At 52.5% G+C, this 26,326-nt stretch overlaps 14 protein-coding genes across 14 annotated transcripts; 6 read left to right on the top strand and 8 right to left on the bottom strand.

Moving 5' to 3' along the window:
- The first annotated feature begins 76 nt into the window (after positions 1-76).
- BCR37DRAFT_379382 (uncharacterized protein) lies at positions 77-3,358 on the top strand. Its single transcript, XM_040869256.1, has one exon. It carries the CDS (start codon positions 160-162, stop codon positions 2,923-2,925), a length of 2,766 nt encoding a protein of 921 aa, XP_040725304.1. The 5' UTR covers positions 77-159; the 3' UTR covers positions 2,926-3,358.
- Positions 2,956-3,896, bottom strand: BCR37DRAFT_392654 (4-nitrophenylphosphatase; the record flags this gene model as incomplete). The annotated part of the gene is made up of 2 exons (XM_040871181.1): positions 2,956-3,181; positions 3,220-3,896. 2 exons carry the CDS (start codon positions 3,894-3,896, stop codon positions 2,956-2,958), a joined length of 903 nt encoding a protein of 300 aa, XP_040725305.1.
- Positions 3,897-5,559: 1,663 nt separating this feature from the next.
- On the top strand, positions 5,560-7,983 carry BCR37DRAFT_347273 (uncharacterized protein; the record flags this gene model as incomplete). Its single annotated transcript, XM_040867759.1, has 2 exons — positions 5,560-7,092; positions 7,699-7,983. Coding segments are annotated over 2 exons (1,818 nt in total), but the record flags the coding sequence as incomplete, so codon positions are not given.
- Positions 7,984-8,681: 698 nt separating this feature from the next.
- BCR37DRAFT_379387 (histone-fold-containing protein) lies at positions 8,682-9,281 on the bottom strand. The gene has a single exon (XM_040869257.1). The coding sequence runs from the start codon at positions 9,227-9,229 to the stop codon at positions 8,810-8,812; it is 420 nt and encodes a 139-aa protein (XP_040725307.1). The 5' UTR covers positions 9,230-9,281; the 3' UTR covers positions 8,682-8,809.
- Positions 9,282-9,771: 490 nt separating this feature from the next.
- On the top strand, positions 9,772-10,173 carry BCR37DRAFT_346918 (histone H2A-alpha; the record flags this gene model as incomplete). Its single annotated transcript, XM_040867729.1, has 1 exon — positions 9,772-10,173. One exon carries the CDS (start codon positions 9,772-9,774, stop codon positions 10,171-10,173), a length of 402 nt encoding a protein of 133 aa, XP_040725308.1.
- A 311-nt stretch (positions 10,174-10,484) lies between these two features.
- BCR37DRAFT_341294 (P-loop containing nucleoside triphosphate hydrolase protein) lies at positions 10,485-11,333 on the bottom strand (the record flags this gene model as incomplete). The annotated part of the gene is made up of 1 exon (XM_040867391.1): positions 10,485-11,333. A coding segment is annotated over one exon (849 nt), but the record flags the coding sequence as incomplete, so codon positions are not given.
- Positions 11,334-12,944: 1,611 nt separating this feature from the next.
- On the bottom strand, positions 12,945-13,762 carry BCR37DRAFT_347023 (Ccc1 family; the record flags this gene model as incomplete). Its single annotated transcript, XM_040867737.1, has 2 exons — positions 12,945-13,601; positions 13,652-13,762. The coding sequence occupies 2 exons, from the start codon at positions 13,760-13,762 to the stop codon at positions 12,945-12,947; spliced, it is 768 nt and encodes a 255-aa protein (XP_040725310.1).
- A 328-nt stretch (positions 13,763-14,090) lies between these two features.
- On the top strand, positions 14,091-14,971 carry BCR37DRAFT_379392 (ubiquitin-conjugating enzyme/RWD-like protein). Its single transcript, XM_040869258.1, has 3 exons — positions 14,091-14,250; positions 14,478-14,735; positions 14,778-14,971. Exons 1-3 carry the CDS (start codon positions 14,205-14,207, stop codon positions 14,915-14,917), a joined length of 444 nt encoding a protein of 147 aa, XP_040725311.1. The 5' UTR covers positions 14,091-14,204; the 3' UTR covers positions 14,918-14,971.
- Positions 14,959-16,038, bottom strand: BCR37DRAFT_367460 (uncharacterized protein; the record flags this gene model as incomplete). The annotated part of the gene is made up of 1 exon (XM_040868297.1): positions 14,959-16,038. The coding sequence occupies one exon, from the start codon at positions 16,036-16,038 to the stop codon at positions 14,959-14,961; it is 1,080 nt and encodes a 359-aa protein (XP_040725312.1).
- Positions 16,039-16,324: 286 nt separating this feature from the next.
- Positions 16,325-17,344, top strand: BCR37DRAFT_347321 (glyco protein endopeptidase kae1; the record flags this gene model as incomplete). Its single annotated transcript, XM_040867762.1, has 1 exon — positions 16,325-17,344. One exon carries the CDS (start codon positions 16,325-16,327, stop codon positions 17,342-17,344), a length of 1,020 nt encoding a protein of 339 aa, XP_040725313.1.
- A 139-nt stretch (positions 17,345-17,483) lies between these two features.
- On the bottom strand, positions 17,484-18,190 carry BCR37DRAFT_392663 (uncharacterized protein; the record flags this gene model as incomplete). The annotated part of the gene is made up of 2 exons (XM_040871182.1): positions 17,484-17,902; positions 17,944-18,190. The coding sequence occupies 2 exons, from the start codon at positions 18,188-18,190 to the stop codon at positions 17,484-17,486; spliced, it is 666 nt and encodes a 221-aa protein (XP_040725314.1).
- A 1,703-nt stretch (positions 18,191-19,893) lies between these two features.
- BCR37DRAFT_357559 (Endonuclease/exonuclease/phosphatase) lies at positions 19,894-21,415 on the top strand (the record flags this gene model as incomplete). Its single annotated transcript, XM_040868202.1, has 2 exons — positions 19,894-21,325; positions 21,364-21,415. Coding segments are annotated over exons 1-2 (1,449 nt in total), but the record flags the coding sequence as incomplete, so codon positions are not given.
- A 135-nt stretch (positions 21,416-21,550) lies between these two features.
- Positions 21,551-24,007, bottom strand: BCR37DRAFT_387165 (glycosyltransferase family 20-domain-containing protein; the record flags this gene model as incomplete). The annotated part of the gene is made up of 1 exon (XM_040870513.1): positions 21,551-24,007. One exon carries the CDS (start codon positions 24,005-24,007, stop codon positions 21,551-21,553), a length of 2,457 nt encoding a protein of 818 aa, XP_040725316.1.
- A 214-nt stretch (positions 24,008-24,221) lies between these two features.
- BCR37DRAFT_347119 (uncharacterized protein) lies at positions 24,222-25,250 on the bottom strand (the record flags this gene model as incomplete). Its single annotated transcript, XM_040867744.1, has 1 exon — positions 24,222-25,250. One exon carries the CDS (start codon positions 25,248-25,250, stop codon positions 24,222-24,224), a length of 1,029 nt encoding a protein of 342 aa, XP_040725317.1.
- Positions 25,251-26,326: the final 1,076 nt, after the last annotated feature.

Raw genomic sequence — 26,326 nt, forward strand, 5'->3', positions numbered from 1 at the left:
ACTGGTCCAGTCACCAGTCTCCAGCTGCACTGCTGCTGCAGCAACCCGCCCCAGTGTTTTGATTTGGCCCACAAACGACGACACCACTACGACCACTTCAACGCACACACACGCTCGAGCCCGCCGCGTCTCTTGCTGCCGTCTCTTGGTGCCGCAGTGATGCCCTTCGTCAAGAAGGCAGCAACCACCGACACTACACAGAACAGGAGACAGACACTGCCAGCAACATGGACGCCAGATCAACAACAACATCGTCGCACCGCAACGCATGCGCACAGCCTACCGAAAGGCCGCCTCTCGCCGAGTCACTTCGACGCGCTCTTTGCAGCAGCGCCAGTGCCGCGTACTGTACTCAAGAAGTCAGCACCGATAGTGACGCGACATGAGAGGCAAGTGTCCACAACACAGACAGAGGTCGATGCCATAAGTCAATTGAGAATACCCGTGTCGGCCACGCGCAGCACGCTTACCAAGTTTAGAGCGTCCGCAGACAAAGCAGCCCCCCGGAGAGCGCGCGCATCGTTGCCCTTGCCCAGTGTCGCGAAGCCGAAACGCGACAAACGGTATAGCTTGACAGCCATGTCTCATCAGACACTGGTCTATATCAAGCCAGACCCAGAAGACATTGTTGATGAGCTCGATCTTCTTGCATCTCCAGCGCCACCCGCTGTAGCGCTAGTCGTACAACCTGAGCCGACGGAGATGCTCGGTGACCTCCAAGCGGTCGCTGATTCTGAGGCAAGCTCGCCCGCCAATTCAGTGCAAAGCAGAGAGATGGCTCAAGCGGCTGCCATCATGCTTGGAAGTCATGATGCCCCGACAGCTGATGATGAGAAAACAAATGAGAGCCAACCAAGCGTCGGAGCGGTCAGACCGCCTCCTAAGCCTTTCAACCCTGTTGTTCAAGGCGATCAACAGCCCGTTATCGAGAGTATTGCGCCTGTCTCCGCATCACTCATCGCGAGCGGACCGACACCTGCACCTCTAGCGAGAACACGCAGTCCATCGCCCGCGCAATTACAAAGGCAACATGGCACGACTCCAGCGCGACCCATTGACGACATCTTGTTCATGTATGGCCTTTCACCGAGTATATTCAAAGACAAAAAGTCCCCCGCGAGAGCAATTCCAAGCCCAGTGGCGACTGCTGGTACACCGCTTACACCGGGCAATCTGAAGGCTTTGCAAGCCAGTAATACTCCCAAGAAGCAAGACGCCTTCATCGTCAGCTTGCCGCCCCCAGCTGCTCATAATGCGCGTCAAACAAAGCGAACCAGTTTTGTGTCGACTGAGGTTGACTTCGCTCAGAGACCGGATATTGTGCCTGCGCGAGCTGTAGTGGCAAAGGAGACACTTGTCACAACACATGCACCGGCTATGGCGCATCAAGACTCAGCAATGCTGGCGAGGTCATCTGTGATAAAGACACCAGTGCAGACTCCTCGCCAGTCTGCTGTCAAGCGCAAGCTGCTCAGTGCTGCACAGCTTGAAGAGGCTTCTCCGACGGTCAAACCCAGCACAAAAAAGTCACCGGCAAAAGCAGGTCCAAGCTCTCCTTCGAAGGCATTGACTCGTGTCATGGGTCCGTCAAGATTGACCACGCCAGAGCCTCAAGTACGAACCACAATGGACATACCACTTCCGCGCCAGTCTATCGAGCAGGAAGTTTGGCAACGCATGCCAAATAGAAAGCGTCCACTGTCTCTTTCAGCCAACTCACCCATGATGCGCCGTGACAAGGTACAGAAGCTGGTCGTCGAAGAATCACCGCAAGCTCATTCGAGCCCAGTGAAATTACAAGCACAACCACAGTCTGCGCCGAGGCTTGGCCGCGCGTCGACTTACTCAGTTGAGAAGCGCTCAGCGTCTAGTCCCACAAAGAGGAGGGCAGCTCCGGCGCGAACTCCCAGGCTGGGCCGTCTTCAGAAATTAGCCAAGACGCTTGCAGTCGAGAAGTCTGTGGACCGCGAGGCTGAGGCAGAGCCTGAACTCGCAGTGCAAACACCTATTACGCCTGCACCGCCGATGCGCTCTAGCAGCGCCCGGAAGCGTCTCAATGATGATGTTCCTCTTGACGTTGTTGAAGGGAACGAAGATCCTCTGCAAGTGATTCAGCCTGTTATCGAAGTACCGTCGCCTCAGCACCTGTTATCAGTGAAATCAAAATCCGCAAAGAAAGGGGCTGCCTCCGTGCCTACTCCAGTCTTCAAGTTCGGTAAGCGTCCACTGCGATTGCCAGACTCTGAAAGCGAATGTGAGGATGAGCTATCCATGCTTGACCAAGGCGCTGCTGATACACATCACAACGAGAATCTCGAAGCTGGTGAGCAAGAGGATGCGCGGCAAGAGCAAGAACGGATCCAGGCAGCGCGACGGCCGAAGGTGGCAGGATCTTCCATCCTCCAGGAACTCAATACCTTCGGCAAGCAGCCTTCACCTTTGCCTCGTAGCAAGAGGCAGCGCAAATCTCCTGGGACGTGGTGGGCTGCTGGTGATGTGATACCAAAAGAAGAAGAGGAAATACTGCCTGTCGTCGCAACGAAACGGGGCCCTGGGCGGCCTCGTAAGCTCGTGTCCAGTAAGCCGCCTCCCTCAGTCGTCGACGCTCGGCCTAACTCTTCATACTCTGCCAAGAAGGGATTCAAATCTGCCACCAATGGCTCTTTTGACTCGACAGAGTCTGAAGCTGTCACCCGTCCCGGCTTAGCGAAGCGCAAATATCCAAAAGCAGGTGGCTCGCGAGCTAATGGCAATTCAACCGCAAGGCCCAATAGCACGCATCAAGGCTCAAAGCTGCAAAGCAAGAAAAGCGATGAATTGCAGGATGTGGAGCAACCGCCAAAGAAGCGTGTTATTAAAGGATACGGTTCGAAACCGCGTGTCAGGGTGTATAATTTTGAAGACGAAGACTCAGATGATCTCTGAATGAATGTAGACATTCTAGGAGATGAATGCTTACTGCCGGGCCGTATACAAATCCCCAAGTCTATCGATAAAATACTTTGGAACGACAGGTGCATCTTTTGCCGAGAAGTCAGCTTCCGATGAGACACCAGTCAGCACCATGAGAGAGCCACCCATGCCCGAGTTATGTGCGAATTGAATGTCAGTATTGAGGCGGTCGCCGATGAATACTGCCTTCTTCTTGTCGAATTGAAACTTGGCCTCGATCGCATCAAGCCTGAGTGTTAGTGTGGCGCGATAAGGGGTCAAGGATACATTTCTGGGTTGGGTTTGCCAAGTGCTTTGCCTTCTCTGCCGGTAGCAAACCTCAAGGGCGCCGAGCAAGAACCGGCACCAGGAAAAAGGGAGCCTGATGTCGGGTATGTGGAATCGGTGTTGGTCATGAGCAACAGGCAGTCTGGGTCCCGGAGGTACTGAAAAGCGCGACACATCTTCAAGTAGTTGATGTGCGAATCCAGACCACACAGAACAGCACCTACTGATGGATCCGGACGCATTGCATCGTAGTCTTCTGGTCGCATCTCCCGACGTTCGTCGGGATCAGTGCCTCCACAGTACTGGACTCCTTCCGCGGCCAACTCTTCCTCAATCCCGCTTTCGCCAATGACATAGACTTTCTTGTCTTCAGGAAGCTTGAGAACACGCTTGATGTAGACAGCACTTGCGTATGCGGATCCAAAGATCTCATCAATTTCAGCGGGAATACCCATCGACTCGAGCTTTTTCTTGTACGTCGTGCGGGACTTGGTTGAGTTGTTTGTTACAAAAACGATACGCTTACCAAGCCTTCGTAGCATGTCGAGCGTCTCGCAGACATAGGGTAGGAGCTGAGTACCGCTCCAAAGCACACCATCGCAGTCAAAAAGAAAGTAATCATACTGGTCAAGAAACTCGTCGACTAGCTTTCGTGTCTCTAGCTTGATGGGAGCCATATTATACAGCAAACTTAAGCAGCGGTATTCTTGCAATCTCAGGGGCACTTATGTACGTCGAACGCAGCCAGCACCGGGATGCAGCTTGTGCATCAGTCACCGCTCGCTGTCGACAAACTCAAAGCCGCTCGACCATCTCCAGAAGGTCTCTCACGCTCAACTTCGAACTTCTCGGAACTCGATTCTTGCCCACTCGCTCGCTATTGCCTTCCAAATCCGGCGTTTGGTACCGAATGCGACGATTAATATACTTGATACTCCCGAGACTTTCTTTGACCTGCTGCATCAGCTGCTGCGGCGGAAGTGCATTGGGCATGCCACTATCATGGCTGCGATTAGCTGGTGTCGTCACTGATGATCTTGCGCAATGTATGTGCATTGACTTACTAGCAGGGCAAAGCTGCTACGATCGCGATGCTTCGAAGCTGAGGCATCGCTTTGTCTATGGTTGAATTGCAATAGTGATGTAAGATGCACAAGGGCTGAAAAATCACATCGAACATGACCACAAACAGTCTTGTGGATGATCAGCACCGCATTTTAGCGAATGAACAAGCAGTCGACGAGCTCGCCACTTCGGCAGACGAATTGAATCCTACGTGATGCTTGCGACCGAACGAGCCGCTTCTGAAGGTCCCGAGTCCCGAGTGAAGCCTTTGATCGTATACTGACATTGCTCTTACCACGTTTGCGACATTGGTGGACTTCTTCTTCCGATATTTTTGCTTCGCAGCATGCGCTCTGCCGTACACGACTATCGATGCGGTGGCCACCGGCCAACTAGTGACGGACATCGACCAAATGGTCTAATTTTGTGTTTTTGTCTTGAGAAGGTCTCAAGGGCTGGTCCCACTAGCTCTCGGACAACAACTTGGATCATGTGGAGCAGTACATTACCAATGATCCAGCATAGACATCCGCGAGCCCTATGTCTACAGCTGCATAGCCGACGTCCTGTCGTCAGTAGACTCTTGGCCGGATGCAAGACAAGCTATCAATCAGAGCTGGCGACGAAGACCGCATCTGCGTCAGAGTGCATCTTGTCACCGCTGCCGGAGAATAGCAAGAAGCCCGTTGGAGACATTTGATTGACTTGGTCAAGCCAAGGAACTGTTTTGCATCGTGTCTGAGAGCGTTGTACTGTCACTTGCTCAGTGTCTAATCTTGAGACACGCGAGGAACAAAAGGGATAGCATTTGGGTGGTAGAAGATATGACCGGTTCCGTCGATCAGGGCATCCAAGACTTTCCAAACGTCCCCGTGAGCGGACTCAGCGGACTGCTTGAACTTGGAGTGTCGAATTTGGCTGCCTCCCCTGCTTCCAAGGTTGAGTCGAGCGCAGCTGCCCGGGCTGCCCCTGGATGTTCGCGATATTTTGGAGCGCGAATTGGCCAATGTGCGAGGAGCATCAGCCAGCCACATCGTCATTTACGCGAAACATTCGACGAATGCAGAAGAAGCAACTTTGTGCAACAACAAACAGGGCCATCGCGGCCAAGCAGGATTCAGATGCGAAAGGCAATGGCAGCAAAGCAACCTCAGGCTCAGCACAGATGCGGTGCACCAAGAGTCAAGACTGAAGTTGCTACTTATACGTAGGGTCTGCCAGACACAAGATCCTCATTCACACTGGCCGACGCATTTATTTCCTACACTACCCAGCATGGTTGCCATCCCAAGCACAGCAGCCGTTCTCATCACATGGCCTCTGCTCTTTGCTCAAACAAACGCGTTCTGGCGACTGCTATGCGACAATCCAGTCACAGTCGGACGTTATGATCCCATCGTCAGCCCAGGCGGTGTCGCTGGCCACGTACATACCGTGTCGGGTGGGTCGGGCTTCAGCATGTCTTCAACATACGAGGACCTGCGTGCATCTTCCTGTACATCTTGTCAAATAAAACAAGACAAGTCAGCATACTGGATTCCGAACCTTTATTATCAGGGTGCCAACAATGGCACATTCGAGGAAGTGAGCACCATTGGCGGCATGACTGTGTATTATCTTCAGCGTGGCAAGAACATTCAACAAATGCAACCAGGAGAGGTCAAATCTTTTCCGCCAGGCTTCCAGATGCTTGCAGGCAACCCAGCACTGCGCTCAGCAGGCAACTCCCTCGAGCAACAGGCCATCAACTTCGTGTGCCTCGATTATGCAGCAGGATCGTCCTCATCTCTTGGCTTGCCCACAAAGAACTGTCCCCAAGGTCTGCGAGCGCAAGTGGTGTTCCCTTCTTGTTGGGATGGTGTCAACTTGGACTCGGCTAATCACAAGTCTCACATGGCTTATCCAGATGCAGTCTCCTCTGGTACATGTCCCGCGAGTCACCCTGTCCGTCTCGTCACAGTCTTCCTCGAAGTCACCTTTGAAGTCGATCAATTTGCAAGCCGTTGGTATCCTGGCAGGCCTCAACCATTTGTCTTTGCACAGGGTGACGCAACAGGCTACGGCCTACATGGTGACTTCCAGAATGGTTGGGACCCAGCCTTTTTACAGCAAGCAATCGATACATGCACCAGCAGCTCTGGCCAGATGCAAGATTGTCCGCTTTTCGACCTTCAGTATGGCCAGCAGTGCCATGTCACACCTCAAGTCAACGAGCTCGTCAATGGTGCTCCATTGGCCAAGCTTCCTGGGTGCAATCCCGTCACTTTCTCGGCAGAGTCGAAAGCGGCATGCACAGAGGCTTTGCCAGAGGTTTGGAACACAACAGCTCAGTACCTTGGTCTCACTGCACCGCCAACTTCCAACTTTTTGTCAAATCAGCCTCAGACACGGCCATCTTACAACAAATGGCAGTTCCTCGGTTGTTATGAGGACTCATGGGCACGAACACTTCCTAATGCTGTTGGCGTTGTCGGCGATGTTTCTGTCTCATCGTGCTTGGATGCTTGCAAGTCGTCGGGCTACAATTACGGCGGTATGGAGGCCGGGCAAGAGTGCTGGTGTTCGAATGTGGCACCCAGCGCAAAGCTGCTGACTTATGCGAGCTGTGGGGCTACCTGCAAGGGCAACTCGAGCGAACTCTGCGGCGGCGGTTGGGCGTTGTCTATCTACAACGACACGAGCGCTGTAGCGCCAGTGATCCCGCTGACTTCCACCGACCTCTCCTCGCTCTTCAATGGCTGCTACCAGGACAACCCAAACCGCATCATGCAGCAGCGTATGTCCTCCAACTTTACTGTCGATGGCTGTGTCGCGGCATGCACCGCTGCTGGCTACCCTGTGGCTGGTGTTCAGTATTATGGAGAGTGCTCCTGCGCCATGACCAAGCCTGCTTCGACATTATTGATCAGCAACAGTCAGTGTTCCTTCAAGTGCACGGGCGACAAGAATACCTATTGTGGTGGCAGCTATGCAATGCAAGTCTACAGCGCCAAGCCAGTTCCAACCAGCTCGCGCTCTGTCTCACCAACCGCATCCGCAACGGCTTCAGCCATGACCTACAAGGGCTGCTACAGCGACTCTGGCGTCCGTTCTTTGCGCTTCAAATTTGACTTTGACGGCACCAATGCTGGCTGTGCTGCGACTTGCAAAGCCAAGGGTTACAATATCGCTGCCACAGAATATGCTTCTGAATGTTGGTGCGACAATGTCATTAGCGCTGTGGCTCAGAAAATGCCCGACAGCGACTGTTCGATGGCTTGTGCAGGCAATCCAGCTGAAAAGTGTGGTGCGGGCTACAGACTCAGTCTCTACAGCAGCATCGCCCTCGTGTCACCTTCAATTCCTCAAATTGCCGCGGGCATGGCCTATGCTGGCTGTTGGACAAACGATGCACAGCGGGTCATGAAGCAACAGCCCAATGTACCGCAAACTGTTGCTGCATGTGCACTCTCGTGTGCTGCATCTGGCTTCACACAAGCTGGTGTGGAGTATGGTGGCGAGTGCTCTTGTGGTCCTCTTGCTGCTCGGTCTGTGCGTGTTGCCGACTCTGAGTGCTCCATGTACTGCAATGGTGATGCGACCTCTTCGACCTTTTGTGGTGCTGGTTACCGCTTGCAGCTGTACAAATTGCCAGCACCACCTGCCCTGCTCAGCTCTGCTGCTCCATCAATAACAGCGATTCTTGTTTCAAGCAGCTCTTCGCCGGCAAGCACAGCAGCAGTGGCAGCTCTGCGTTTCGGAGCAGTGGCTTTCAATGCTGTAGCCCAGTCATCTACCGCATCGGCTATCAGAGCGGCTTCTTCTGCAGCATCTTTCAGCAAAGTTGTGACGAGCAGCAGTGCCAAGTTGACCTCGACGTCTTCTTCTGCCATGCCAGTCACCACGGCTCGCTCAAGCAGCTCGTCCAGGTCGCTCGCTGCACCGGTTGTCTCTGCTCCTCCAGCAATTGCTGTTGTGGCTGCCGTTGCCAGGCCTGCTCCTATCGTGGTCGTCTCGTCCAGTACTCTGAGGACATCGAGAATGTCTTCCTCCACGACCACTTCCACGACCTCCTCCACTAGCAGCAGCAGTACGACGAAGACAAGTTCGTCGTCGTCTTCCTCTTCTTCCTCTTCCTCTTCAATTCGGTCGAGCAGCCGTGCATCATCGACCACATCTATCCTGGTTGGTGGCCAGCCTCGCGCTGTTGTGACGCCAGTCGTGCGCTGATGCGCTTAATGAGTATATACATGTATAAAGCAAGATACACAATAATGAATACTTGGTAATAGGCTTTTGGGACTTGTTGCCGCTGATGCTTGCTCTTTGAGTCCCTTGCCTTGTGATTTTGTAGTAAATCAAGTCGTCCAAAGTCATTCAGGCACAAATCAAATCAAAGAAGCACAAGAACGCGTCAGAAAGGCACAACTTTGCAAGCCAATTGTCTCGATGTTATGATACAAAGACTCGCCAACTACAGGTATATACAGGATGAAGTGTGGGTTGTCCTTCTTGTTTTCCGCCGGGCTTGTTGAATGCCGTTGCTCTACTTGGATGAAGAAGAGTACTTGGTGACGGCCTTGGTGCCCTCAGAGACGGCGTGCTTGGCGAGCTCTCCTGGGAGGATGAGACGGACAGATGTCTGGATCTCGCGCGAGGAGATGGTTGACTTCTTGTTGTAGGCAGCGAGCTTGGATGCCTCAGAGGCGACGCGCTCAAAGATGTCGTTGACAAATGAGTTGAGGATGGACATGGCCTTGCCGGAGATACCAGTGTCTGGGTGGACCTGCTTGAGGACCTTGTAGATGTAAGAAGAGTAGGTCTCCTTGCGCACGGTGTTACGCTTGGCCTTCTTCTCGCCAGTGGCAGAGACGGTCTTCTTGCCGGCGGTGTCCTTCTTCTCTGCGGGTGCCTTGGAGGCAGGTGCCTTGCTGGCGGGCTTCTTCTCTGCTGGTTTAGGTGCCATTTGTGATGATGTGTGTGTGTGGTGAGGAGTCTTTGGGAAGAGGATGTGATGGGTGAGGGGATGTCCTGGTGTGCCGGCCTGTGCTGTTTTATAGTTTCTCGGGCGCGTTGCTGTTCCTGTTGTCTGGGTGGTGCTGGTGCATTTGGCAACGGAGCAACGGGCTGGTTGCCAAATTGGAGGGGAAGTGTGTGCACAACAAAGGGAGTGGTGGTGGTGGGAGCAGTAGTGGTATAGGACAGTGAGAAGAGGAGAGGAAGGCAGAGGTAGATGGTAGATGCAGATAGACAGTCTCTTCTTCCCTCTCTACTCTTCTAACTATTCTATACTACTACTAATACCAACACTATTCCTCTGTTGTCCCGCGCAACCAAACTTCCTTCCTCTCTCGTTGCCTCGTTGCCAAACTTCCGCCAGCTCCCAGACGCGCAACAAACTCAACACCCACAAAGTCTCTATAAAGACCTCCCCTCCCTCACGCACTTCCACCTCCCATCACCCATCTCCCACCCCCAAAACACAAACCCACTCTCAACCTACTCATCATGTCTGGAGGCAAATCAGGAGGCAAGGCTGCCGCAGCAAAGACTTCTCAGTCCCGTTCGTCCAAGGCTGGACTCGCATTCCCCGTCGGTCGTGTCCACCGTCATCTCCGAAAGGGCAACTACGCCCAGCGTGTCGGTGCAGGTGCACCAGTCTACCTCGCCGCCGTCCTTGAGTACCTCGCGGCAGAGATCCTCGAGTTGGCTGGTAACGCAGCCCGTGACAACAAGAAGACTCGTATCATCCCAAGACACTTGCAGCTCGCCATCCGCAACGACGAGGAGCTCAACAAGTTGCTCGGCAACGTCACCATTGCTCAGGGTGGTGTCCTCCCCAACATTCACGCCAACCTCCTCCCAAAGAAGACTGAGGGCAAGAAGGGCGCCGCCTCGCAGGAGCTTTAAGCTGTTTGCCGCGCATGGACCAACGACACTACTGCCATCTCCATTGGCACTCCGCTCCCCAGTTCTTGGCTAGGCTGCAATGTATATAAAGTGTTTTCGTCTTGTACAAATAAAACACGCTTGTTTCGACTCATCTGCCTTGCCTCTTCATCTTGATTGTGATTTGTATCCATGCTCGCTTGCTATGCTTGATTAGGGTCTACTTTTGCTCGGGAGGCACACTACATGGATCCAAATTCACTGTTCCACTTCTCATACTCCTCGAGACCATTTTTGCCAACACTCGGTCGAATGGTGCGCAGCGAAGCCCTGAAGTCTTCCAGCCCCATCGCTCGAATCTTTTCAAAGTCAGTCGTCAACAGCGCATCGCCGAGACTTCGCAAAGGTCCCATGGCCGCATCTTTTGCCAGAGCAGTCAGGTCTGACCCGGAGAAGCCTTCCGTCAAGAGGGTCAATTCATCCAGCTCATCTGTCGTCAAGGTGTGCTTCTGATGGCGAATCAAGTGGCCCAGGTGTTGTCGACGCGTCGTGTCCTCTGGCAAGGGAATATATTGTCTGCGAACGAACCGCCGTCGCGCAGCGTCATCAATGGCCCATGGCAAGTTTGTAGCAGCAAGCACAAGTACCCGTGCATCCATGGCATTCTTACTGCCAGCAGCGGCTTTGGCCAAATTGCTCCATTGAATGAGGAACTCCGTCTTGAGTCGTCGAGAAGACTCGTGTTCGCCATCCCCGCGCGACGACAAAAGCGAATCAATCTCATCCACAAAAATGATGCTCGGTGACAATTCTTTTGCGAGAACAAAGAGTGCACGCACAAGCTTCTCTGATTCACCCAGGTACTTTGAGGTCAACGAGGAGGCAGAAATTGAGAAAAAGGTCGCCTTGGCCTGGGTTGCCACAGCTCGAGCAAGCATCGTTTTTCCAGTGCCCGGTGGACCAAAGAGAAGCATACCAGTGACGGGTTCGCGCAAGCCAGAGAAGAGATCTGGTCGTAGGAGAGGATAGACGACAGTCTCCTTCAATGAGTTCTTGGCAGCCTCAAGACCAGCAATGTCATCCCAAAACACCTCGTCACCATTGTCCACAATTTCATTAATGATGGTCTTGGCAAGCGCTTCATCGACACCTTTGATGTTCTTCAGTGCTTCTTCCGCGCGCACAATCTTGTCATTACTCAGTGAGACGGGCGTCGGCGTTGAGAGACGCGCAACATCGTTCGTCAGCGCTTCAACAACGAGTGGCGGTTGAGGCGCTACAGGCGCTACAACGATGGGTGCTTTGGGTGTACTATTCGCAGCTCGCGAAGCAACATTTGCATTCGCAGCCGGCTGTTTGCTGCGGACTGCTGTGCCTGTTCTCGCTGCCGGAGGTGCCGGCGGCTGGACTTTGGGTGGTGCAGGGTAAGACTTTGTCTGCGGAATAGGCGGCCGTGCTTGAGGGGCAGACCGACCTTGCGTGCTTGCTTGTTGAGCATTTTGATGTGGTGCTGACGCCGTTTGTGAGCGTGCCGCAGACGGAGCCTGTCTTACAGTAGAGGAAGCTGTCACTGGAGCTCGTGTAATTGGAGAAGGAACGCGCTGTTGCTGTTGCTGCTGCTGCCGCGCACCTTGCACAGTAGGTAATGGAGAAGGATTGCGAGAATTGTTTTGTGAGACGGCATGGCGAGCAGCTGTGCCATTCACTCCTTCGCGTGATTGTGATCTTGGCCGTTCGTCACTCAACGAGTATCGCGGCTTCTCTGCGTGGCTTGTGGTAGATGTCTTATTGATGGAAGAGCTAGACGCGCTCTTTTGGTGATACAACGGTAATTGTACCGCCGGTGCTGTGCTTTTCCCTGGACCCCATGCCAGCATCGCAGCATTCGATGCAGCCACTTTAGCTGTACGCTCTGTACGTTGACTTCCGTTGTGGTCGCTGTAACCATCGTGAGAGGTGCGTGGTTTGGCTTGCTGCGGTCTCAAGGACTCTGACATCTTCTTGACAGGGGACGATGCGCGCCCTGGTCGAGCTACCGCTTGATTACGATCCCTTTCGAAGCTGGTACGTTGAGGCTCCACAAAAACAGGGGCCTTGTTTGCTTGTACGACCGCGGATGGCACTGCTGGTGTTTGCAACGTAGCCGCTTCTTCGTCTACAATGACTTGCAGTGCATAGATTCTATCCTTGGCGTGTTCCTCGATGGTATTGATTGCAACAAGAAGGCGCTGGTTGGTCTCATTCGTGATGCGTTCGTCTGCCAAGAGGCGCTGAGGGTCGGCTTGGATCCATTGCAGGCATTTTTGGTAGGATTGTAGAGCGCCGGAAAAGTCGCCCTTGGCCTCCTTCTTCATCGCCTGGTCAGATTCGGCATAGGCTCGGTTGTAAATATCGAGACTCATCTGCGCATTACGCTCGTCCTGCTGCACAGACGCACTTGATTTGAAGAAACTCTTCATTCTTGTGCGCGCTGACTGCTTCTAGGCGACGACGGGGGAGAAGGTCCAATTGGAGACGGAAGCGAGTGTCGAGGGTATGAAGGAGGATGAGTCGCGTGCTGGCGTGTCTGTCCCCTGGCTGGGCCTGTGCGTTGGGTGGTGGTTGCTCGAGGTGGTTGGTTGACAGTTGGTTGCTTGTGGGCTGGTCAGTGGTCACTCGCTCTGCTGCTGCCAAAATATTCACCAGGAGCCATGACGCACTGGACTACTACTACTACTACTACTACTACTACTATATAGTCTATTACTCTGCTCATAGGTCTAGCTCTCTATAGCCACAAAGCAAGTGTACCCCTATACCCGTCCTTGATCGAGAAGGCGCACCAGCCCAAACGAAGCACCAGCCGCAGCCAGTCCGACCGTCATGGTTTGCAATGCGCTAAGTAGACAAGCCCGGGCGCCCCTTCTGAGGATGGTGCATTTAAGCCATCCAAAGACGAAGAGGACAAGCGCAGTCAAGCCAATTGAGACGTACAAGGCATCCAGCGTCTTACTGATGAGCAAGTACGGTAGCAGGGGTAGAAGGCCTCCCAAGAAATAGCTTATCGCGATGGTCAGACCTGAGACCATCGCGGTCCGGCCTTCAGGCTTCTCTAGGCCTAGTTCGAATGCCATCATGAAGTTGACGAGATTCTCCTTGTCGCTGGCTAACTCCGCCAGCAGAGGCGCCATCGCCTGACGGCTGATGCCATATGGCGCGAAGACGTCGGCGCATTCCTGCAACTCGACTGCGAGATCATTCCTGACTTCGTCTTCCTCTCGACGACGCTCGCTCTTGTAGTGTTCCGTCTCGCTTTGGCAGGCCAGATACCCTCCTAGACCCATGCTGATTGCTCCAGAGATGAGTTCAGCAAAGCCGGCGAGCACAACAAGCCTTGAAGAGTCCAGCGACGCCAAGCCTGCTGCCAGACTGAATGGCACAGTCAGTCCATCCGAAAGACCAATGATTACCTGGGCAAGTCAGCGACCACGACGTTCGGTCCTTGTTTGGGATCCCCTACATCGCCCATAATACGAGGGTACTCAAAGTGTCTCTCGGCATGATGGGCATGACTCCTTTGGCACGCTCCGTAGTCTTCTTCTTGTGGTAACAGGACATCTGTGGTGGCCATCGAGACAACCCAAAGATGTGCCTGCGCCCGTTGAGTAAGCAATAGGGAAAGGAAGAGGAGCTTAATGTAGCAGGCAGCCACTGATCACGAAATTTGAGGTCCAGTTCCTGACCTCTAGCACTGTTTGTTCGTGGTATTCGCCTCGCAGTGCTACAGAGGTGTCCCGTGGATGACTGTGACTGTGACTGTAACGTAACGCTGCTTGATCTGAGCAGTGGCACCAGGCCGTGGCTATATAACCCTTCCTTCAGCTCAGGAGATGCTTGTAGAACTGCGAATCACGTGATCACCGTCAAGCAGCAAGAGAGAGAAGAGCAGCAGCAGCATCAGCAGCAGCAGACACACAACCGCAGAAGCAAGGCAGGCAGACCCCTCCACCACTCCAGCCTACACGCACCCGCAAAACCCCCCTCCTTCGTCACCACCTCACACAGGCACAGCCATGGCACTCAAGCGTATCAACAAGGAACTCACAGATCTCGGGAAAGGTATGTCCAATTCCTACAGTCGCAGCCATCATCCACCGCACCTCTGCGTCATCATCCACTTTCCGAGTGGCAAGACCAAAGCCAGCATGCGTCAGCGTTCTCTCTCACCCTCTTGGATGATCGTTGCGTGTCGCTAGCTTGCCTGGCGTATTGTGCTTCCGTGACACGAGTCACCTGCTTGCTGCCATGACTGCCATCCACTTTTGCCACTCGACTAACACTCACAGACCCGCCGAGCTCTTGCTCTGCTGGCCCGATGTCGGACGACCTGTTTCACTGGCAAGCGACCATCATGGGACCCAGTGATTCTCCTTATTCCGGTGGCGTCTTCTTCCTCGAAATCACGTTCCCAACCGACTACCCATTCAAGCCGCCAAAGGTCAACTTCCGCAGCAAGATTTACCATCCCAACATCAACTCCAATGGCTCCATCTGTCTGGACATTCTCAGAGATCAATGGTCACCTGCGCTTACCATTTCAAAAGGTACGTGATTCCTCATGGCAAAATTGTGGGCTGACTATTTAGTGCTGCTGAGTATCTGCTCCATGCTGACCGACCCAAATCCGGACGATCCGCTCGTACCAGAGATTGCGCATGTCTACAAGACTGACAGGAGTCGCTACGAAGGTACTGCCAAAGAATGGACGCGCAAGTATGCTACATAGCTTTCGTGCTTGCTGCACAACTTTTGTAGTCATCCCTCGCTTTATGCTTCTGCTCTTGCCGCTACTGTTGCTGCTGCTTTTGCTGTTGCCTTTGCCTCATTTCGCAGCAGCGCTGACCGTGTCTCTGCTTCTTTGATGAGTCTCTCGCTGGCAGTGAGCAACTGTGTTTGAAAAGCAATGTCCGTGATTTCTTGACGACGCACTGGTTTCTCATCACAATCCTGCAAGAGTTGCCCGCCAGCTACGCCTTCTCCGTAAACTTCTGCTGCGGGTGCCATGCTTGCGTACAGCACAGTTTGCGCAGCATCGTGGGCAGATTTGATGAATAGCCACCATATTGGGAAAGTGACGAGATAGGCGATGAGGCCAGAAACTGTACCGAGCGTTACAAACCGCCGAAAGGACAGCGTTCTTGTGAGACCAGGATCAACGGTGATGTATTTGATACGCACAGGAGCCTTGTCGGGCCGTTGGAAGAGGCGTGCCTGCCTTTGAAGTGCTTGCATAGCAGCCATCATGTACAATTTGGCAGCACCGAACACTCGCCATGATCTGTCTGCAGGATACCCACGCTTGGTGAATTCAAGGTCGTCCAACTGCGCCGCGCCAAGTATGTAGCTCACACAGGACAAGGCAATGACTCGAACGTCTCTGTCCGCAGGCTGAGCTCTCAAGGCCGGGCTCAATAGCTGTAGGAGATGCAAGTGACTCAGATAGTTGACGCCAAGCTGGACCTCGATGCCGTCGCCGGTCGTCTTTCGAGGTTGGAAAAGTGGTAAGGCCACACCAGCACACAGAATGACTTGGTCGAGCCTACGCGGCGGAGAATTATCAATCCAGCGAGTAGCAAAGGTCCTCACGCTGTTGAGATCCTCAAGATCACACTCTTCAGCATAGATGAGCATATTCTGACTCCGATTACGCAAATCGGTAATATACTCTTGCGTCCAGCCATCGCTGACGCTGCGAACCAGCAAGACAAGTTGAGCACCATGCATTGCGAGCTCTTCGACTACTTCTGCACCAATCCCAGACGTGCCGCCTGTTATCAAGACCTGTTTGCCGTGCATATCGCTGCTATAAGGACTTTTGCGGCCCCTGACAAAGCGAAATGTGACCATAGTCATCGCCAAAAGGGCAGCAGTATAAAGGCTAGTTCGAGAGAGAACAGCATCTCTCCACTCTTGCTGAGAAAAGGCATGTGCGAGAAAGTCTACAGGCATCTTCAGCAAGCCCGTCAAGCCTAAATTTCGAGATGTGGAAGTAGCAAGAGTGGATGCATGCAGGTCTGCCCAACGTCGACGCGCAAAAAATCGAAAAGGTAGTTCTACTCCTCCAGAATTTACCTCCGTCCACCAGCTGACTTGACTCTCTGTGGCTTCTCTGTGAGGCACTGAGATAAGTACAATGCATATTGCTCTAGGACTAGAAGGCTCTGCCAACAAGCTAGGCGTAGGCATCATTGCTCATCCTACCGAAGGACCTGCTCGTGTGCTCTGCAATCTGAGGCATACATACCATGCCGAGACAGGCGAGGGCTTTCAGCCTAATCACACTGCCAAGCATCACAAGAAGCATATCACGAGACTGATAAGAGATGCTCTAATCGAAGCGCAAGTTACAAGCGCACAGCTGAGCTGTATATGCTTTACTCAAGGCCCAGGAATGGGTTCACCACTACACTCGGTCGCCTTGGTGGCGCGGACGCTCAGCCAGTTGTGGAGGAAGCCGCTGGTCGGAGTCAATCACTGCGTTGGTCACATAGAGATGGGCCGCGAAATTACTGGAGCGTCCAATCCTGTGGTACTATATGTTTCTGGTGGCAACACTCAGGTCATTGCTTATTCTGAGCAGCGCTATCGGATATTTGGCGAGACGCTGGACTCTGCCATCGGTAATTGTCTAGACAGGTTCGCTCGGACCATCATGCTTCCCAACGAGCCTGCCCCTGGCTACAATATTGAGCAGTACGCCAAGCGCGGAAGGATTTTGGTTGATCTGCCGTACACAGTCAAAGGCATGGATGTCTCCTTCTCTGGTCTGCTGGCTGCTATCGATGGCATAGCGAGGGATCCGAAACGAAGCGACTTGTCAAAGGAAGATCTTTGCTTCTCGTTACAAGAGACCATGTTTGCCATGCTGGTGGAAATCACAGAACGTGCAATGGCTCATGTTGGCTCGGATTCTGTCCTCATCGTCGGCGGTGTCGGTAGCAACGAGCGCTTGCAACAGATGATGGGTGAGATGGCTCGGCAACGCAACGGATACGTCTTTGCCACCGACGAGCGATTTTGTATCGACAATGGAATTATGATTGCACACGCAGGCTTGTTGGCATTCAAGACTGGCCAGGAGACGAAGATTGAGGAGTCTGAGATCTCTCAGCGTTTCCGCACTGACGAGGTATTTGTAGCTTGGCGACATTAGCTTATCATTGTGCCGTCATGAAGTCACTTGGGGAGAAGACTTGGATATAACCTGGCGTAAGTGTACCTGAGAAACTATGGAACTATCAAAATGCAAATCGTGAGTCGCCAGAAAAGGTCGTAAATGATGAGGCGGGCAATCAAGCAGAAGCCTGTACCCAGGCGTTGCCGGTCGTGAAGGATGAAAAGTCAAATGTGCCTGAGGACGGCGATAGTAAAGTGTTAAGATTCGACAACGGCCAATCGAGGCTTGACCAATTAACCCCAGCAGAGTAGGGATTGATGTCTTTGGGCATGTCGACAACCATCTGAGTCTCTTTGATCGGTGTGGAACAGCGCGTATTCACCTTTTCAAGGAGAGCCTGTGTGGTGGCGTCAAGCTCGATTTTGGGCGCATCCGAGCTAGTAGTGATCGCTGGCAAAGATGCGCTCAGCTTGAGGCGTGCAAGCTCAGCACAGAGGTCTGCATTCTCTGTCTTGAGTGTGTCAACCTGAGACCTGAGCGCTTGCGCCTCGCTACTGTGTGTGGCGACTAGCTTTTCAAGGTGGTTTATGTATTCTAGATGTCAGCAATTACGGCAAGATCTAGTGACGAGGTACCTTTTCTTCGCACTCGGAAGTTGCGTGCAGACACTTTATTTCTCAGTTGGCGACGCTCTTTGCTAGATAGCTTTTTGCCTTCATCTGAGAAGAGCAGCTTGCTGTCCTCATCAATGTCGTCTTTATCGCGTTGCGCAGAGAAGGCCGTGAAGCCAGCCTCTTCTGATGTGTCCATGTCGTCTTCAAGCTTGATGTCGCATTCTTCTGGCGAAGGGCAGACCAGCATTGCAGGGTCTATTGTTGCCATGTCTGTTGTTGTCGGTTGCAAGAGCTTGTTTAAAGCGGCGGACGATGGTGCTGGAAGCGCGCGCAGTCTGGGCGGCGATAGATGGACTGGGTCACAGGTTGTCACAGGCAGAGGCAGAGACGTCTAGGATGTTCTTGAGAGGTGAGTGGTTGGGTTGAGGGAAGGGATCGTGTCGTGTTGTTCCTTGGCCTTCTAGATCTCCAAATCGAGTTTTGTCAGCGGACTCAGGCACGGACAGGCGAGCTGCCGGTGCACAGGCCGACGGGGCCAGTCCATCTGTCCAGGTATGTGCTCAGGAAGTCTCAGCTGGTGCAGATGCGAGACACGGCCAGAACACGAGCGAGGAAGCATGCGCCAGAGAGGCCCGTTGAATGTTCATACGTGTACTACTTGTAGATACCTCGCAATCACTATAGCTGGCTATAGACAATCAAGTGTTTTGCTCCACCAGGGAAGACAAGCTCACGTTTCGACGTACATGGGCAGACTGTGTACGGAGCAAGGCCTGCCATCTGCAACACATAAAGTGGCCCCGTGTATGCTGCGATCGTGCTCGGGCGGCAGTATGGGCATTTACGTGTAGAATCTACGTCTCACCTCAGCGCACAGCAATTACCGTGCGTGCAGGGGTTCATTCACAACAAGACTGACCAGGAGCAATATCGAGATCAGCTGCAAGCATATAGAGACAGAAGAGCAATTGATGCGCCGACTGTTAAGAAGGGAGGCGGGCACACTAAGGAAAGTGCTGGCCGGACGGCTCACATGAAGATGAGTGTCGAGCGCTACCGGACGATCAACCCAGACGGCAAGTCAGGAACTGTACAAGCATCGCCTCGCCATTCTTGCCCTTGCACTTGTTTCTATAGCTTGAGCCTGTGTGTGTGCATGCGTGCATTGGCTGCTGGAGCTCAAGTCTGCAGCTGGGAAGCAAAACCTCACGCTCTGTAGCAGCAACACAGACACGGACACCCTCGCAGTCTCTCACAACGGCGTGACTCTCCGCAGCCTCTGTGCAGCCGCAATTCTGCTCTCGAACGTAAAAGAACTTGAAGAGGGTTTCTCTTTTTGTATCAATAGATCGTCTGGTGGTTGGTCATTGGCGACTGACGCGGCTCGACAGATATAACACACTACATCTGGGCGTCTTGCAACATCACACACTGCGCGCATACCCGCCGACAGCCTCGCATTTCCTCAACTTGACGGCAATCGGCCTAGTGCAGCGCCTTATCATAATCTGCCTGGCGTGATGGCCGAAGACAACCGCTTCCCAAATCTCGCAGAGAGGTTTCAGCAGCAGAATGGATCACCACGGTCCAATACAGGCACACCTTCTCCGCCGCCTCGCTCGCCTTACAGCAATGGATACAACTATAGCTCGCCAAGCTTCGCTCAAGGCCCGGCCCAAAATTTGACCAGCAAATTCCAACAAGCCTCTGGCAATGGCTACTCGGGTGCTTTGGGCGAAGCAGACGGGAAGAACGACTTTGCCAGAATCCAGGATGAGCGTTATCAGCAGTCGCGCGAACTTGCTAAGCAGGGAATGCATGCAAAGTCTACGGCTCTCGTCCACACCATTCGCAGCAATCCTGCAGCGGCTGCAGACATGGCTCGTCCAGCCAAACTCAATTCAGGTGGTGCGGGTCACCGAAAGGATGGACCCAGTGTAGAGCAACTCATGACCGAGGACGCGATCGATGATGAAGCAGAGAAACAAATATGGTCGTCCCTAGACATGACCAATATCGGAATACGGCACTTCAGCCCTGCCCTTTTCGCTTATACTTTTCTCACACAGCTCCATTTGGCAAACAACCAGCTGCAAGAGCTACCATCAGCAATTGGGCTACTCAGACTGCTTGTGCACCTCGATGTCAGTGGTAACGCGCTGACGCAACTCCCGGTTGAAATGGCCATGCTGACTGGTCTCAAGACTCTATTGCTGTTTGACAATAAGATCACATCCGTACCAGCGGAGTTTGGCTCCCTCTACCAGCTCGAGTTCATCGGTCTTGAGGGCAATCCGCTGGCAGAGCCCTTGAAGCAATATTTGTTGACTGACGGCACAGTCGGGCTCATACACTTCCTGCGCGATTCGTGTCCTGTTCCTATGCCGCCGCCGGAACGCGAATGGGCAGAACTCCCTGATGGTAAGAGTGAAGGAGAGTCTTTTACCGTCTTTTGCTACAATATTTTGGCAGAGAGGTATGCGACTGCCAGCATGTATGGCTATACCCCTAGTTGGGCGCTGGCGTGGGATTATCGGCGGGAGCTTATACTTCACGAAATCACATCTTATGGTGCCGACATCATTTGCCTGCAAGAGGTGGACAAGGACAATTACGACAACTATTTTTCGCCGCAACTCAAGGAAAAGGGCTACGAAGGGGTCTATTGGCCCAAAAGTAGAGTGCGGACCATGAACGAGAAAGAATCCCGACTGGTCGATGGTTGTGCCAGTTTCTTCAAAACGGACATGTTTGAACTCGTCAACAAACAGCTCATCGAGTTCAATCAAGCTCCATCATTCCGGCGAGATCCAAACTTCAAATACACCAAAGAAATCTACAACCGATTCATGACCAAGGACAACATCACGGTGGTCGCCATGCTGGAACGAAAATCTACTGGTTCAAGACTCATGTTGGCGAATGCCCACATTCACTGGGACCCAAAGTTCCGCGATGTGAAAGTGCTCCAGGTGGCTATGATGATGGATGAGTTGCATAATCAGGCCAATGGCTTCGCTAAAAATCCGCCACGCTGTGTTCCGAAAGATAAGGCACCGAAGTATAATACCGGAACCGATATTCCGCTGATTGTCTGCGGAGACTTCAATTCTATTCCAAACAGCGGTGTCTACGACTTCATGTCACGAGGCTTCATTGAACAGGATCACGAAGATTTTATGCAGCTCGATTATGGCAATTACATTAAAGACGGCCGCAAACACAATTTTTCTCTAAAAAGCGCTTATGCCCGGCTGGGTGAATTACCCTTTACGAACCACACGCCTGGCTTCCAAGGAGTGATAGATTACATTTGGCATACGACGAGCTCATTGGAGGTCATTGGTGTGCTGAAGGACGTCGACAAGAGCTATCTCGATGGCGTGGTTGGCTTCCCCAATGCGTATTCATCTGATCCAATGTCGTCAAGGCTAACACTAGGCATTTTCCTTCAGACCATCTGTGCATTCTGGCGGAGTTCCGGGTCAAACCACCCGCAGTCGTGGGTAACGCGAGATTTTAAAGAGGAAGAGTCTGTAACTACCAGTAAAGGGCGGATTGTCTATAATGTAACTGTGCCCATGCGCCCATTGAGCTACGTCTATCATTTCTTCTTCTATGATATAATCTAGAGATTCGATGAGTCAGGCGCTTCGCGCTCGATGCCCGCCATGAATGCCAGAGTCGAAATCATGTCCTTTGGCTCAAGCAAGTGCCAATCTGCAGAGGTCTTTTTGCTGGACGCTCCAATGGTGACGGAGAAGATGTTCTTTTGCGGAACATTTGAGACTTTGCGAAGCATCTTAAACATGTCCTCGTCGGTCTTATCGTCACCTGCACAGAGCACAAACTCAGGACCTGTCTGGCTACCGTACTTGGCAATCAAGCTTTTCACAATCTCGCCTTTGTTGATATTCCTAGGGCGCACTTCAAGATTGGCCTTCCCAGAAAGAATCTCGACAGGATACTTCGTGACCACCATTTGTTCTAGATGCGCCTGGCATTCTTTGGCCTGAAATGCACCGTAATCCGGATCTGCCTTGCGATAATGCCAAGTGATAGCGACACTCTTGCGTTCAATGAAGGACCCTTGTGTGCGCTCCGTGAAGAACTGGAAGACATCAACAACATCTCGCTGCCAATTCATATCGAGATCGGCAGTCAAGTTGACCCACTGGTGAGTGGCAGGGTATCGAATGAAGCTGCCGTGTTCCGCGGACAGACCGAGCTCTTGAATATCACCCAACCACTCCTCCAAGAAGGCTTGATCACGACCCGAAATGATCCATACCTCATTTTTGGGGTCGGCAGCCAGCCGCTTTAAAGCGCGCAGCATGCGGTCAGTCGGAATAGCAGCTGATGGCTCGCGTACAATTGGTGTCAGAGTTCCGTCGTAGTCAAAGAGCATCAACCTCTTGGACGCGCATTTATAAGTATCCCACATCAATTTGCGGTCCAGCAAAGGCGTCAATTGGCCATGGCTGTTTTGAGCGACATTATCCATCAAGCGTCGCAAAAAAGCGTGCGACCATGCCTGTACAGTATGGGTCGTCACGTAATTGTAAAGGCCCTTCTGTCGGACGGCCTTCTCTTGCTTGGACATGACTAGTGCGGTGTTGATAGCCCTTGCGACACCGAGAGAGTCCCATGGATTGACTTGGATAGCGTCACTAAGACTTCCGGCAGTTCCTGTGAACTCAGACAAGATGATCGGGCCGTTGGAATCTTTTTGTGCCATGACATATTCCAGACTGGTAACATTCATGCCATCTCTTACACTCGTGATGAGGCCTACATCGGCTGATCTGAGCAGCGCAAAGTACTCATCATCCTCCATGTGCTTGTGATAATGATGTACTGGAGTTGAACCAAAGCCACCGTATTCGCTGTTGATGAGATTGACGATTTCAGAAACATCGCGTTCTAGCTGGACCGTATCGTGCACAGATGGATTTGTTATCTGGATGAGGACCACCTTCTCACGCCATTCCGGATATTCTTCTAAGAAACGTTTGATGGCTTGTAGCTTCTGCAGTACTCCTCGCACCTCATCAAGCCGGTCTCGTCCGATAATGATGAGCTTTCCCTTCAGAGAATCGCGTACTATTTGCAGCTTGGTTTCTACACCAGGAGCTTGACACTGGCGTGCAACCGTTCGTGCATCAATGCCAATAGGCAAGGTCTCGATGGCCACTTGCGCGCCGAAGGCATCGACTGTGACGTCTGTCGTGTCGAATCCGAGAACCCGCGTACAGGACGACACAAAGTGCTTGACGTACGCGTGCGATTGGAATGCAACCATGTTGGCGCCCAACAGTCCTTCTAAGATCTCCTTTCGCTTTGGCAGGCAGCGGAAGATCTCCGATGAGGGAAAGGGCGCATGCAGAAAGAAGCCAATATTAGCATCAGGAAGGCGCTGCCGCAACAGCTGTGGCAAAAGCATCAGGTGAAAGTCGTGGATGAAAATGAGATCTCCTTGCTGGTAAATCGAGACGATACGCTCTGCAAAGGCCTGATTAAATTTCACGTAGTCCAACCACCAAGTGCGTTCTTGACGGCCATCAGTCACCTCGTGCCAGAGTTTGTAGTGTAAGAGCGGCCAGAGAACTTCGTCCGCGTACTTCCTCCAGCGGCATTGCTGCTCAAACGTTTCGCCCTGACTTTTTGTACACTCCGGTAGTAACCACACGGGTTCGATCTTGTTCGGTCCATGAAATGCGCGCAGTTGCTGCTCCAGTTGCGCTTTATCGGATGAGGTGATCAACGGTTCTTTTGATCTGGCTGTCTCTCCGTCCAGGGAGGCTGCAAGATCGCCATTTCCAGTATTGACGTGCGTGATCTCACCTGTCCAGCCGACGATCGTAGTGTCCCATTCTGCCTCGTTCTGCAAATGACTCATGCTACTGTACATAGCGCGCGCACCTCTGCGAGGCTCGACAAGCCAGCGTTCATGCTCACCGTCACGGGAAAGCTCCGAAGGAATTGTCACAGCGGCACATATCACTCGGCCTGACAATTTCAGCTGGCCTGGCGCAGTCGCCGGGCTTGTAGGGTGACTGACAGAGTCGAAAGACTCTGCAGACATCGTCTCGTCTAAGGCTTTGACAGGGCCGATGAGGGCAATCCTGGAGTCAAGGGGTCGCGATCAGTGTCTTGGCCAAGGATGCGGTGTGGTAGCTCGTATGCAGGAGCCAAGGGCGTCATCGGAAATCAAAATCAAAATTCGCGATTTAAATCGCGTGAGTGAGGGTCAAGTATTTGGGATTAATGTACAATAGACAAGTTACCGGCTGTCGATACTAACGTTTGCGTTGGAAGACGCTGAAGCAGCCTGTCTGGTTTGGGCTCTTCATCAAGACCTCTGAATCTGTCTGCTGTCCGGCAGCAGCACTTGAGGTTTTGTTCGGCTCAACAGTGTTCTGGCGCATCGCGCTCCAGTAGGCCTTGTTGCTCTGCATTTGAGCAATGAGTGGCTCGAGTATGGGGAGAGCAGCCTTGAGTGAATCGAAGAGCGGTATTGCGAACATTTCTGTGAAGAAAATTTGGCTTTCAGCCTGCACCGTCTGCTTTGGATCGAATGACTTGGTGATGGGCATGCCAAGCGACCGCTCCAAGTAGCCTTGGTTGAAAAATTCCCTGAGTAAAGCACTACTCCAGAGTTTGCTGACCTCCAAAGGCCGAGCGACGTTGCAGATGTCAGCGCACTTCACGAGGCCCGCGAAGATGATCAGACGCAGTTTGCTAATCGAGGCTGAATTGGCATTTTGCTTCAATTCGTTAGACGCAAGCAGGGAATTGATATCGCTGAACTTCGTCATGTAGTCGAAATGTAGCGCCATATCAGTAGATAGAACAAGCTCCAAGATGATCTTTCGCATTACAGGTTCTTGGGTGGCAGGCCAATGTTTACAAAGAATCCGACTCAAAGCAGCCCCATGAAGATTCTCAAGCACCGAGCGGTCGTTGTAAAGAACAGCAAGGGGGGCTTGTGTAGCCACAAGAAAGGCATTGTTGACGCCTGGGTGTCCCACGTCATGTCCCAGGCCGACGATCATTAGCGCAAGAATGTATTGAGGAGTGAAGAGATCAGCAATAGCTGAAGGAAGCGTGCGCTGGCTGGCCAAATGATCGCCCGCAAAGGATGGTAAGGCGGAAGATGAGAGAGTGAAGTAGAAAAGAGCCTGTAAGACGTCGACCGCGTGACGAAAATTGTGATAAGGATTCAAGCGGTGGTACGCTGAACGAACGGTGCTGATGAAAGAGCGCAGCGCATCGTCCGACAAATGCCAGGGCTCGAGTCCAGGCTGGGCCAAGACATGCTTAAACATGATGAACACACTCTGATCAAGCTGATTATTGTTGAGCGTCAGACAAGAGAAATGCCAAGCGGACACAAGGCTTTGAAGTTCTCCATCGGAGGCAATTTCCTTGCTGCGCTCTTCTGTTGGCATTTCCTGAGCTAGATGTAAATCCAGGAGTTCATCAGTCCTGCTCTAGTCAGTCCAGTGCCATGAATTTTCCAACTTACTTTTGCAAGTGATTGCGCTGTAGCCTTGTCCGTAGGCTGAACCACTCATCTCTTGTGGGCGCGAACTCAGGTTTCTCGAATCTTTGCGTATCTTGCTGTGCGAGTTGCTTTTCGTCAGATACTGTAAACATGATAAGTAAAGCTTACAGTTACGGCTTGACCGATAGATGAACTCGTTGGAAGAAGTTCGAAATCGATCGCGGACTCTTGACTGTGTGCAAAGCCAATTCCCGCGAGCAATGTGCTGCCTGGGCGACGGTCAAGTGCTTGACGCAACAAAGCCGCATCAGAAAGCACTACGACTGGCTCTTCTATTCTCTCATCCTTGTTCTGAAGTATGACCAGCACGTCGCTATCGATATCACCGAGCAGCTGGATTGCTTCTGTGGGAGACGTACACACCTGGACTGTCCATTAGTTCCTTTGCGCACCTTCGAGAGAATCTCACTTGTATCGAAGTGCAACAGAAGGATATCCAGCAACCCGGACCACTCTCCTACAGGTGGTCGTTGCGATTTCCGGATTGTGCTTGTCTCACATCGGCGGTCAACATAGATCGCTAGTTGCTCTACCATTGCAAAAGTGTCGCTATGGAGCGCTGCTCGTGCTGATGGAGCTATGCCAGGCAAGCGGTCGAATGTCTTCGGCCGAGGGCTTGTGCTGAGCGTCTGTCTGTGCAGATGAAAGTGGTCTTGAAAGTGTATATCTGGTGGTTGCAGGCTGGTTAGTTCGTCCCCGCGGTCTAGACTGAACCACAAAATACCAAGATTGGCCGGTGACCTGGACTCGCCCACTGGGATGGTCCTTGCAAGGTAGGTAGGCTAAAGTACGACTGATCACTACACTGCGACTCTGCTCAAATAAATGAATGTATTG

Source organism: Protomyces lactucae-debilis (assembly GCF_002105105.1).
Source record: "Protomyces lactucae-debilis strain 12-1054 chromosome Unknown BCR37scaffold_9, whole genome shotgun sequence".
Lineage (NCBI taxonomy): Eukaryota > Fungi > Ascomycota > Taphrinomycetes > Taphrinales > Protomycetaceae > Protomyces > Protomyces lactucae-debilis.